The sequence below is a fragment of the Danio rerio genome, chromosome 2 (genome assembly GCF_052040795.2).
Source record: "Danio rerio strain M-AB ecotype USA chromosome 2, GRCz13ab, whole genome shotgun sequence".
NCBI lineage: Eukaryota > Metazoa > Chordata > Actinopteri > Cypriniformes > Danionidae > Danio > Danio rerio.
In genome coordinates this window covers 51172482-51185563 of record NC_141022.1, presented here as the reverse complement: position 1 = coordinate 51185563, position 13082 = coordinate 51172482, and the positions used below count along the sequence as shown (strand labels likewise).

General features: G+C 34.1%; 2 protein-coding genes across 5 annotated transcripts in view; both read left to right on the top strand.

Annotated features, from left to right (window-relative positions):
• The window catches only part of ftr05 (finTRIM family, member 5), a 393850-nt gene that overhangs the window by 225919 nt on the left and 154849 nt on the right, over positions 1 to 13082 (top strand). The gene's annotated exons all lie outside the window — the stretch shown is intronic.
• The window catches only part of cul3a (cullin 3a), a 37781-nt gene that overhangs the window by 17627 nt on the left and 7072 nt on the right, over positions 1 to 13082 (top strand). For all 4 annotated transcript variants that reach the window (XR_015477550.1, XR_015477549.1, NM_199691.3 and 1 more), the window contains exons 5-12: positions 38 to 152; positions 1354 to 1582; positions 3118 to 3263; positions 5529 to 5705; positions 7299 to 7469; positions 7547 to 7654; positions 11819 to 11943; positions 12660 to 12756. Coding sequence is in view for 2 of the 4 variants with exons in the window: in NM_199691.3 (NP_955985.2) it covers positions 38 to 152; positions 1354 to 1582; positions 3118 to 3263; positions 5529 to 5705; positions 7299 to 7469; positions 7547 to 7654; positions 11819 to 11943; positions 12660 to 12756 (1168 nt within the window). In the remaining 2 variants the exon portion in view is untranslated. The remainder of the gene's footprint in view (positions 1 to 37; positions 153 to 1353; positions 1583 to 3117; positions 3264 to 5528; positions 5706 to 7298; positions 7470 to 7546; positions 7655 to 11818; positions 11944 to 12659; positions 12757 to 13082) is intronic.

Genomic DNA, 13082 nt, shown 5'->3' with positions numbered 1-13082 from the left:
ACTCATTTTTTGTCCTGTTTGTGATGTTTTTTGGCAGGGGAGCCATCAGGAATGCCTGTCAGATGCTGATGGTTTTGGGCTTAGAAGGTCGCTCCGTCTACGAAGAGGATTTTGAAATCCCGTTCTTAGACATGTCTGCTGAGTTCTTCCAGGTGGGTGATGCTTTAATAGCAGCTTTAATCTGTTTGTCATCGATTTGGAAATGACAAAAACGTGATACAATTTTGGTGTTGTATAACTAATATTAGAATTAACCATTTTTTTATTTTAATATATTTTTAAATCAAAGTTATGCATGTGATGAAAGGTAGTTAAATTATTATTATTATTATTATTATTATTATTATTGGTCACTATTACTATTATTTCAACGTTTTATAACATTTATAATAATAATAAATATAATATAATAAATATAATATATATAAATTATATTTATATAATAAATATAAATATAATAATTGTTTTAATTACTGTTAAAGTAAAAACAAATTACATCAGGGCGACTAGCTGAAATAGTGTGTGTGTGTGTGTGTGTGTGTGTGTGTGTGTGTGTGTGTGTGTGTGTGTGTGTGTGTGTGTGTGTGTGTGTGTGTGTGTGTGTAGTTGTTTTTGTGACATATCAGGACATGGGTATGATATAGGTATTACAAGAAGATGGTGAAATATGAGAACATGTTTGATGCTGATGTCTGTTTTTTTCATGTAAAGTAAAACTGTATGCAGTTTTCTTTGAGGGTTGGGTTTAGGGGTAGGGTGGGGTTAGAGCAATACAAAAAACAGTTTGTGCAATAGAAACACAATGGAAATTTATGTCCTCACAATTCACAAAAACATACATGCGTGTGTTTGTCTATGTATACATGTGTATTTGTTTTCCTCTTTCAGTTAAACAAATGATTTAAGCTTTAATGTGCATGAAACTTCTTATTCTAATATACTGTTTTGTTTTTTGTAATGAGCAATTGAATTCCTCTAAAGAAAAGAAACGTTTCAAAGACTTTTAAAAATTAATGTAATTTTTGTAAGAAGTCAAATGAGTTAGAAATGGTATATATACATTTTAATAAAATACATTATTCATATTCTGACAAACAGCTTTCCAGTTGTCATAACATTAAAAAAAAAAACCATAATGTATAAAAAGTAATTCCTGTTGCATAAAAATATTGACTAAAACATCTTTTTTTTCAATTAGACTATTAGATCAATTAGACAAGTGCATCAAAAAATACAGTTAGTCAAAATCAACTACTAACAAGAAAAACTCATTGTTCAGACCTGAATTGATCAATTTGCTTATTTATTATTGGCTGGTTGTTTTGACTGAAATATCTCTGTGTTTCTGTGTAGATGGAAAGCCAAAAGTTCCTAGCAGAAAACAGTGCCAGTGTCTACATCAAGAAAGTAGAGGCTCGGATAAACGAAGAGATTGAGCGAGTGATGCACTGTCTGGATAAATCGACAGAGGAGCCCATCGTGAAGGTGGTGGAGAGAGAGCTCATCTCCAAACACATGAAGACCATCGTGGAGATGGAGAACTCGGGACTGGTCCACATGCTCAAGAATGGAAAAACAGAAGGTGAGCAGCCGCTTGTGCTTTTGGAGCATCATCTATCCCTGATTGAAAGCAGGATTCTGACAGGTCATGGAGTTTTGTGGAATTTTAAAAGATCCATTCTAGACATTGAAAATCAGGGAATTCATTTTTTTTTTTTTTTGTCCAAGTCATGGAATATCAGGGTTTTTGTTTTAATTTTAGTCTCCATTTTTCAAAATTAGGGCAGGGCAAAAAGTAATTGCGACTAATCGCATCCAAAATATAATTTTGTTTTGGCATAATAAATGTTTGTATATTGTATATATTTATTATGGAAATGGGATGCAAACTGTATAAATATAAATAAACATTTTCTCAAATATATGCCTTCGTGTTATTGCCTACGTTTATTTATATATAAAGGTACATAAGAAGTATACACAGTACACACTTAAATTGTCAAAACAAACTTTCATTTTGGATGCGATTAATCTGGATACATTTTTTGCCCAGCTTTAAAATTTGTATTGATTTATGTAACATTTTCTGTTGTTGTTTCATGCCTTCTGTAATGGTTAGTCTATTTTTAGCTCCATTTTAAGGCTAATCAACTTTGAAGTCAAATGCAGTCACCAGACCCTACCTGTACTTAACTAAGCCAAACATGTCAGGGTAATCTACATTTTAGCGGTTTTGGCTTCTAAATGACTACTTCAAGAACTGAGTGTTAAAAAGTATATGAAAGAAAAGCTCAATTTAATGTTTGTAAAACTGCTATAATGCTATTTAACTTTGGAGAGAGAGCATTTCACAACCACGCAAACGGCAAATGCTTAACCAACAATGGTAAAATATCCATTGTTGTTCTCATAATGGCTATAAACATATATTAGAATATTGTGTTTTTGTTTTACTATTGTTTTAATATTATGTAATTATTACAAGCACAACAACAGTCTGTTTTTATGTTTAAGAGATGTCATGGAAATTAAAGAGATAGTTTACCCCAAACATAAAAATGTACACTGTATTTGCTTCAAAACCTTTATGATTTGCTTTCTTCTGTTAAACACAAATAAGATATTTTAAACAGAGCTGAAAACCTGTAACCATTAACTTCCATAGCATGGAAGTCAAAGTTTACAGATTACTAATATTCTTCATTTAAAAAAAAAATCATGAACATTTTGAACTGCTTAAGTCTGAGTATATCAGGGGTGTCCAAACTCGGTCCTGGTGGGCCGGTGTCCTACATAGTTTAGCTCCAACTTCCTCCAACACCCCTGCCTGGAAGTCTAGTATACCTAGAAAGAGCTTGATTAGCTGGTTCAGCTGTGTTTAATTGAGGTTGGAACTAAAATATGCAGGACACCGGCCTGCCAGGAATGAGTTTGGACACCACTGAAGAATATGATGAGTAAATGTACATTTTTGGGTGAACTATCCCTTTCAGATTTTTTAAATGCCAGGGAATTTAATGTTTGGCTTAAAGTGGGAACCCTATAAAAAGAATAATGTGTTTTTTTATTGTCCCACACATTGTGTTTTACTGAATTTGTCTTGTGTTTCTCTCTCAGACCTGGCGTGCATGTATAAGTTATTTGGTCGAGTTCCTAATGGTCTGAAGACAATGTGTGAGTGCATGAGCTGGTACCTCAGAGAGCAGGGGAAAGCACTTGTTTCAGAGGAAGGAGAGGGGAAAAACCCTGTCGACTACATTCAGGTACACATTCACCAACATGAGGACTTGAAAGACTGAACAGAGGGATATTGCACAAAAGCAAAACAAGAAATTACTTCATGATTTATCAACCTATCCTGGCTGTATTTAGCCTCGACACAGTAGCATGTAAGCAGGCTAAATTAAGTTATTGTGGAGACTTATTATTTTTTACTCCAGAGCAGGCTAACAAACAGGCAAGTTCTTGGCTATTTATAAATACTTTCCATTTAAAGAGCCCATATTATGGGTTTTTGAAAATTCCCCTCCATGTAGTGTGTAACACAGCTCTAAGTGAAGTGAAGTATCCAGCTAAGGCTGAAATCTGTAAGAATACAGTGTTTAAAACTGTTGATTCATCTATAAAAGAGTCGATTCATAGTGCTTCAAACGAGTCGCCTTGATACCGACTCATTAGGTGTTTCGCCATGACGTACGAACGAAACAAAGTTTTTCACGTGCACGCGCAAACCCGGGAGATTTCAAACCTGAGGCCCCGCCCTCTGACGCAGTAACCCAGACACACACACACACACACACCCACAAACACACGCACACAAACATGCCGGTCGATTGAAGTCACATTGCAGATAGATATATTGAGTCTCTACCCAAAGATGAAACCTCAGCATTATAGCCAAGCAGTTGGAAACTACTGGAAACTTCTGGAAGCTACATGCTACAAAGAATACTTCATCTGCGTTTGTTAAAGGAAGGATCAGTAACTTACTGATGGACATCAGGATGGGTTTCTTCCATTTCTCAAGTGTAAGTACGTGCGGTTAAAGTTGTTGCCTCGTTGACTCTAGCTTGCAAATGTATTTAGTTGTGATTTGTTACTTGTAACCGAGTGTACTGTATCAGGTTAACTGGCTATATTCTCTTATCGCGTGCAAAGTCACGTTAAAAACGCGACGCGTGCTGCTTTGTTTATGGAGCTCCGTGGTAACGTTAGAGGTGTGCATACCCGCGGCTGTCCCCGCGCCAGATTTCTGCGGCGCGGGAATAAATTTCCGAATAAATCGCCGGAGCGGTCGGTAACGGGTTTGATTTGGGACGGGAGCGGGCTGCCTGAGAAAGAGAAAGATGTGTCTGCTTGGTGCTTGTGTGTTAGTGCGCACGCGCGCGTATGAGAGAGAGAGAGAGAGAGAGAGAGAGAGAGAGAGAGAGAGAGAGAGAGAGAGAGCGAGCGAGCGAGCGAGAGCTTTATGCTTGGTGCTGTGTGTGTGTTTATACAGATTTTCGGTTTTGTTCTCCCCCGCTCTTTAGCGGGATCGGGCGCGGCGGGCAGAATACGGGGCGGGTTCTAAGGCTAAAACCTGGCGGGTGCGGGCGGAAGCGGGAGCGTTCTCGTCCGGAGGTGTGTGTGTGTGTTTGTGTGTGTGTGGCAGCTAAAATCCACGCCTACACTATCTAGCGTGTATGAACTGTGATTACTTTTTAAATTGCTGATTAGCTATTGGCCATTTCACTCTCTGACTGAAGGCAGTCGACCAATCGCGACAGACTGTCATCGGTCCAATCAGCGCAGATTAGCTTCGCGCTAAGGAGGGGTTTGGGAACAAATGAATCACTGAACGATTCATACAGGAGTCGCTGGGATAATTAGGTAAAAATAAATGCAGATTATAAGACCATGAAAGTGTTTTTTGACCTTGCATGCATATTAGACTGTTGTTGGAGACCCTTACAACCAAGATATGACCCTATTTCATGTATAATATGGGCTCTTTAAAATATATATGTTAAATTCTATTAGCAATAATTGTATATATGTTCATATTTATATTTGGCTTTTCAGATTTCTGTATTGAGAGATAAGATGGATAAAATTGATGATCAAACTAATCCAGGATATTTTAAACTAAGTTAAGCCAAGCTTTTTAGGTTATCCTGACTTTTTAAAATTACAAACAAAAACAAAATTATTAAAAATAATAAAAATACAAGTACAAGTGTTTAAATAAATAAATTCATGTGCATACAAATACAATATAAAGGTATCAAAACAATGGTAAATTAATAGCAGGTTATATGGATAAAAGATTCATATCCGCTTTCTACAGAAATCCTATAAAAGGATTCCATATTTTCGGGTTTTCTCTTAACTATATACTTACATTTTTCTAATGTCAAACAATTCTTGCAACGCTTTTATAATTTGACTTTTGTGCAATACCCTACTGAACTGATCTACTCATATCTGCTGTGGTTTAGCAGGTCAGACTTAATAATATAAGGATTGTGTTTTTCTTGTTGGTCATTTAGGGTTTGTTGGACTTAAAGTCTCGCTTCGACCGGTTCCTTCAGGAGTCTTTCAACAATGACAGGCTCTTTAAACAAACTATCGCTGGAGACTTTGAGTATTTCCTCAATCTTAACTCCAGATCGCCAGAGTATCTTTCACTTTTCATCGACGACAAGCTTAAGAAAGGAGTGAAGGGGGTAAGACATTTTCTGTAGATCATCTTTAGCACCTTTAGATAAAAACTTGGTTTTAAAGTTGGTAAATTGGTATTTATGAAATTGCCAAATGAACACTAATTTGCTAGTTTGTCTTGTAAAGTTGGAAATAATGTTATAAATAGTTTATTTTATTAAAGATTGATGTAATGTGTAAAAAATATTCATTATTTGATGAATGTACACACAAAGCAAACTATAAAGTATGTTTTTATTGATGTAGTTTAAAAATGTTCATCAAAATTAAGTTAAAATAAACGATTAAAATCATATTTAAAAGAAAGCTTAATTACAAATGTAGCCTTGGCAATATTTATAAAAAGTTATTCACTGTACAAAATAAATACTGTTATTGTATTTTAATGCTAAATTATTTTAAAAAATTGTGACCTATTTAATTGACACCTTATTATAACAGTGTTATAGTTAATCAAAGTCTTATCTGAAAATAAAGTAAATTAAAAGAAAAATATAATAATAGTGAGAAAAATATAAATATAGCAAAAACATCAATCCTTAAACTAAACTGACATATACTATAATTAAAAATATATTAAATAATAAAATCACATTTAAAAGAAAACGTTATTACAAATGTAGCCTTGGCAGTATTAAAAGTGAAATAAACAGCTAAGTAAAAATATTTGGGATGAAAGTAATAGATGTTCAGACAATAATATATTACAAAAGTACATCAGTTCCTAAAACTTAAACTAAACTGAAATATTAAAAAAAAAAGTTAATCACAGTGCAAAATAAATACTGTAATTGTATGTAATGCAAAATTATTCAAATAAAATTCTGACCTGTTATATACAATAAACTCAGAATTATAAGCCCCTCTTTGTTTTATTTTTTATATTTTCCAAATGATGTTTAACAAAGCAAGGAAATTTTCACAGTATGTCTAATAATATTTTTTTTTTTCTGGAGAAAATCTTATTTGTTTTATTTCAGCTAGAATAAGCAGTTTTTAGTTTTTTCAAAAACATTTTAAGGTCAAAATGATTAGCCTCTTTAAGCTATATTTTTATTCAATAGTCTACAGAACAAACCATCATTATACAATAACTCACCTAATTACCCTAACCTGCCTAGTTACCCTAATTAACCTAGTTAAGCCTTTAAATGTCACTTTAGGTTATATATACGTGTCCTGAAAGTCCTATCTGAATATAAAGTCAATTGAAATAAAATATAATAATAGAGAAAACATGGCAAAAACATCAATTCTTAAAACCTAAACTACATTTAATTATAAGCTAATGCTCATGATAAATAAAAAAAAGACAAGTTATGCACAGTGCAAAATAAATACTGTAGTTATATTTGAATATTAAACAATCAAAATACAATTCTGATACCTTGTAATCACATAGTTATAATTAATACATAAAGTATTGTTAAATGAAAGTAAAGTCACTTGAAAAATATATATAATTATTGAAAGAAACATTAAAAACACGGACACATAAACTGTGACAAAAACTGAACATCTTAAAATCATAAAAGCACAAATAATCTGCTAAAATTCCTCAATGATACTAACACATGACTTTTCGTACTTGTGTTTAGCTGACAGAGCAAGAGGTGGAGTCCATCCTGGATAAGGCCATGGTTCTGTTCAGGTTCATGCAGGAGAAGGATGTGTTCGAACGTTACTACAAACAGCATCTGGCCAGAAGGCTTTTAACCAATAAGAGCGTTTCAGATGACTCTGAGAAAAATATGATCTCCAAACTAAAGGTGAACATCGTCTCCCTCATCATCGCTCTTATTCGCTGGATTCCTCTGTGTATAATATAATATTCTCCCTCTCTCAGACCGAGTGCGGTTGTCAGTTCACCTCTAAGCTGGAGGGCATGTTTAGAGACATGAGCATTTCTAATACAACTATGGATGAATTCCGCCACCATCTGCAGACATCACAGGTGCGTTTGCGCTCACAAACACACACGCACACAGAAACATGCCAGGTTGACTTTTGCTGTTCTTAAGATAAGCTAATTATAGTTGCAGAGCCCCAGAAACAAATGTTTGCTAGTCACACTTGAGTAGCTCTTAGGGCTGTGCGATATGGGCAAAATAAACCTATCACGGTTTTCTTGAACAATATTCAGGGATGTGATTCTTTTGTATAACTACGGATATCCGTATTTTCCAACCTCACTCTCATCCAAGCTTTTCAAGCTCATCTTGAGGTTCATCGTCATTGTTAAGTCCTTTTAGAAGTTAAACTAAGAGTATGTGACATAAAATACAATAGTTTAGTGTGTGTGACAAGCAGATGGAGAAAGAAATGACTTGAAAAAACAGATATCACTGCAATTTGTTTATTGGCCATACTTCCAGTGAAACCAGTGCAAAATATATTTTACAGTAAAAGAAAAATATTTACAATAAATAAATGATGGATTACCTGGGGAAGAGGAAGTAGTTAGATGTGCTTAAATCAAAGAATTCAATATAACAAAACTCAGTTACTGTTTTCAACAAACTAAACTAAATATGAAAACAAAAGCATGAAAAGAAACCTCTTCAACGTACCAAACGTTTTAACTAAACTACTCTGACTAAAATCAAAACATACACAAAGCAGCACATTCTTCTGAACCTAATGAACTAATACAAATATGAATCTCGTTGTTGTATATGTATATCTCGCGACTTACTCCTACACCCTCTCCGAGGTATCACTTTTAAACATGTCAGTTAACTGGACAAGTTCATAAGCAAACATATTGCACATTCAAATCTCAAAACTTTAGACAAGAGCATTAAACATAAGCAAAACACATTCCCTCTGACTAGCCCTCGCAGGAGATACTGTCCTCACAGAGACACACAGAAAGAGTAAGAGCGAGAAGGAGCGAGAGGTGTAAAGAGATATATATAGAGAGAGAGAGATCGCCATTGCAGTTTGGGCTCGGCTTTTAAACGCTACGCCAACCAGCGATTGGTGGCACAAACCCAGCGTCCGCAGCCAACGTCATCAATTCGAAATGCGGATCCTCCAATGCCGTTCGTACCTGTAACACACGCATGAAACGACACACCCACATACAAACAAACGCACACACAAATACCCAAAATACGTTCTGCAAGCGAACGTCATCAATGCAGACGACCTGATTGTTTGTCCCTTCAATGTTTATCATTGTGCACAGTAGTAACTGCTGCATTCCGGACGCCATTCAGGGATGGAATTGTAGATCTACCTAAGCTATTGTGTATATAATTTAATGATAATGTGTAGTCCTATAATGTGCAAATATGACAATCCCGCTGACAACATGCAAGCTTATGAAATCTTTTTAACTGTGGCGGCTGTGCACACGTTTTCTGCACTCACATTTTCATGTCAGGACCACGTGCGCTCTATGTACATTATACCCGTAGATGAAGCCAGGACACACATTTGTTATTATCCTCTGCAAGCCATCTCTTCTTATGTCATTTATTTAGCCCTGCAGCCGGGCACCTCAAATTTAATACCAGAAACCTAATACCTGTCATAAGTTTAGATGATACTACAAATCTCTAAAAATATATTTTGTAATTAATTAAAACTATATATATATATATATATATATATATATATATATATATATATATATATATATTTTTTTTTTTTTTTTTTTTTTTTTTTTTTGTGAAGGGGGTCTCATCTTCCTCCTTTTTTGTCCTCGGCTGATCACATGCCTGAATATTGCAATTTAGTTTTTTTTACACACAGATGTTTTACAGTGTGAATTTGAAACCAATTTCCAAAGGTTAAAAATTAGATCTTTATCAAATATCTGTAACTGTCTCTAAAACAGACATAAAGCAAAACATTTAATAAAAATCACCTAGTAGATGCGTAATAAATAGTCTCTATAACAGACTTATGGCAAAACAAAAAAAACGGACTACTGTCTGTGTGTGCCCACCGTCAAACTTTAGTTAGGCTCCGATGTTCTGCTTGACCACATATCAGAAGTAGTTGCATGTACTTTTCTACGAGTCCACAGATTTTTTTGCCATGCAAAGTAGGGCTGCACAATATTGAAAAAATCTAACATTGCAATATTTTTTTATTCTGCCATATAATGAATACAATTTCACCTGATTCTCAGCTCCCTATTTGAAAAGAATTTATAATTTTAGACTGATTGTACAATAAAGAAAATGTTACAATTGAAACAAACAGTCTTTTATCGTTTTCTGTTTCTAACAGTATTCAGATACGGTAATTTCATAATAAAAGTTTTTCTTTTTTTAAAGTTACAGTACAATTTCTTGTGCCTGAATGCTTTTAAATTTTATACAGTCAGAGACATCAAAAGCACATGCAAATGACCAATTATAATACAGGCTCAACATTGCAGATCTTGTGATGTGACTATTGTGAATGATCACATTGCGATATCAATGCTGAAATGATAAATTTTGCAGCTTTATTTTTCAGCATAGATAATAGACCTCTTTGTGCTGTGAAATAGCCTGTACATTTATTGCCTGTTTTGCGTGCACAAGTCCATTATTTCTAATAGAGGCGTGCTGTTTGTGTGTGCATATTCAAAGTGACACACCTGCGTATTCCAGGCACAGCCAGTTGAAAATGTCTTTTTTTGAGACAAACTTTAAATTGAACTTTTTAGCATGTTGCATAGCAAGTGCACGTAACAAGAACTGAGCTATCAGCTTCATACTTTGTTGGTAATATTAGGGTTTCTGCAGGGTCTTTAAAAGTCTTAACGTCTGAAATATTGTGTTGTAGGTCTTAAATCTTTTTTTAAACCGGTCTTAATTTTCCTGTTCATGTATTGCTACCCAATCTGGCCAAAACCCATACAATCACCAACAATCACCTCAATAAAACTTTCAACTTTTTATTTAAAAAGGTCAATTTTAACTCTATTTATCATAATGATTTAATTATTTTCCTTACAATAACATTTGTTTAAAAGTTCTCCATGTATTTACTGCTGAGGACACTGACCTGGATTGATCGGTATGCACCAGATTGTTGTGCATAGATTTAGTTTATTATAGTTTTTAAAACTTTTAAAACATTTGTGTAGATACAAGTAGAACTTGCTTGTTTTTACACAATATTTAAAATATTTAGCTAAGAAATAGAGTCTAAAATATTTTAATTGTTCATTATCAATGTATTATTGTATTATTAAATGTCTTAACCATTTTTTGATTTGGCTAATCAAAATCTTTTCCATCTGGGCCATTCGAAAAATTCATTAGCTTTTATCCCTTTATGAGTCTAAAATTTCATTCATAATGATCTTTAAAAAGTTTTAAATTTAACTCTGTGGAACCTGCATAAACTCTGAATATACACATTTCAAGTAGACTAATTACCCTAAAGAAACACAGAACAACCAAACACCCAGTGCTTTTTAATTTGCTCCATATATAAAACTTATCAGAACTGCAGCAATCTTTATTAGTTTATCATCCTCTGAGAAAATAATTGATGGTCGCCGAGCAATGACACGCTTCATGCTTTCCACAAGCTTTTAGATGCAACATATAAATGACTTACAATAACCCAGTTATGCAATACATCAGCTTTCCAGTATCTAAAGTAATCACACAACAAAGATGTTGACTCTTTTGGCACAGAGTCCTCCTGTGGTGAACTTCCTCATCCCTGTTTATGTAATCTATTCAGTCTCCTGTTCTCGCGCTCTGCTTAGGTGCACTGATTGGTTCAAATAGCGTACTGTGAGAAAATCTTTCTTTATGGTGATCGTGCATGTCTAAATTGTGATTTCGATACAATTTCAATTTACCGTACAGCCCTTGTAGTTAATTAAAAGTGAAAAATATTTATTTTAGGAAAATAGTTGCTTATAGAATTTAGCCTCATTTCTGGTGTTTATTCACGACTCATTGATTTGACATTTTATTATTGACAAACTGTAAGAAACTAATCTTAATAGGCCATGGTGATAATGAAGCCCTCTTTTTGTTCTTTTTTCTTTTGTATGACTGATCATTTAGCTGCAAATGGATTCTGTAAATGAAATGAATCATTCCCTTTTGTCCTTTCATGCTAATGCAGAAGTGTGTGTTTTGTCTTCATATTGCAGGTGTCTCTGTGTGGTGTTGATCTCACAGTGAGAGTTCTAACCACTGGTTACTGGCCCACACAGTCGGCCACTCCTAAATGCAACATCCCACCCTCCCCACGCCACGCATTTGAGGTCTTCAGAAGGTACCGCTCACCTTATACCTCTTTTATTTGTACTTTCTATTCAGGTATCTGAAATATACAGCTGAAGTCAATTTATTAGCCACCCTTTGAATTTTTTTTCTTTTTTAAATATTTCCCAAATGATGTTTAACAGAGCAAGGACATTTTCACAGTATGTCTGATAATATTTTTTCTTCTGGAAAAAGTCTTATTTGTTTTATTTCAGCTAGAATAAAAGCAGTTTTTAATTTTTTTTAAAACATTTTAAGATCAAAATTATTAGCCCCTTTATATAGCTATATATTTTTTCGATAGTCTACAGAACAAACCATCATTATACAATAATTTGCCTAATTACCCTAATCTGCCTAGTTAACCTAATTAACCTAGTTAAGCCTTTAATGTCACTTTAAGCTGTATAGTAGTTTCTTAAAAATATCTAGTAAAATATTATTTACTGTCATCATGGCAAAGATAAAATAAATCAGTTATTAGAGATGAGTTATTAAAACTATTAGGGTTAGAAATATGTTGAAAAAAATCTTCTCTGTTAAACAGAAACTGGGGAAAAAAATAAACGGGGCTAATAATTCAGGGGGGCTAATAATTCTGACTTCAACTGTATATTGAATATCATCTCGCACACAAACATTTGTTTTTAAATCTTGTAAGTAAATAAAGTGTTAAAGAGGTGTTAAGGCTTGTAGCTTGGTTTCATGGGATTTTGAACTGTGCAGGTTTTATTTGGCCAAGCACAGCGGCAGGCAACTCACACTCCAGCACCACATGGGTTCAGCAGATCTCAATGCCACCTTCTACGGCCCCATCAAGAAGGTACAGACACTATAGTTTGTCATTGCATTAGATAGCATGTTTGTATGTCTTGTAATGTTTTATAATAGAAATGTTAGTGCATGTATAATAATTTATATTAATTTTTTATTATAAAATGGAAATTTCTTTACAAATTTCTAATGTTATGATTTATAATGTTGTCAAAAGTATTGACTTTCTGTATCAATCAGTACTGAAATTTAAAAAAAGTCAATTTCCCGCTAACATTTGTGCATTGTTGAGTGCATTCGTCATTCATTCAGAATGACCAAACATTGCTGATTGGCCATTGTGTTCAGTATTGGGCAGCCGATGACCCAACAGTG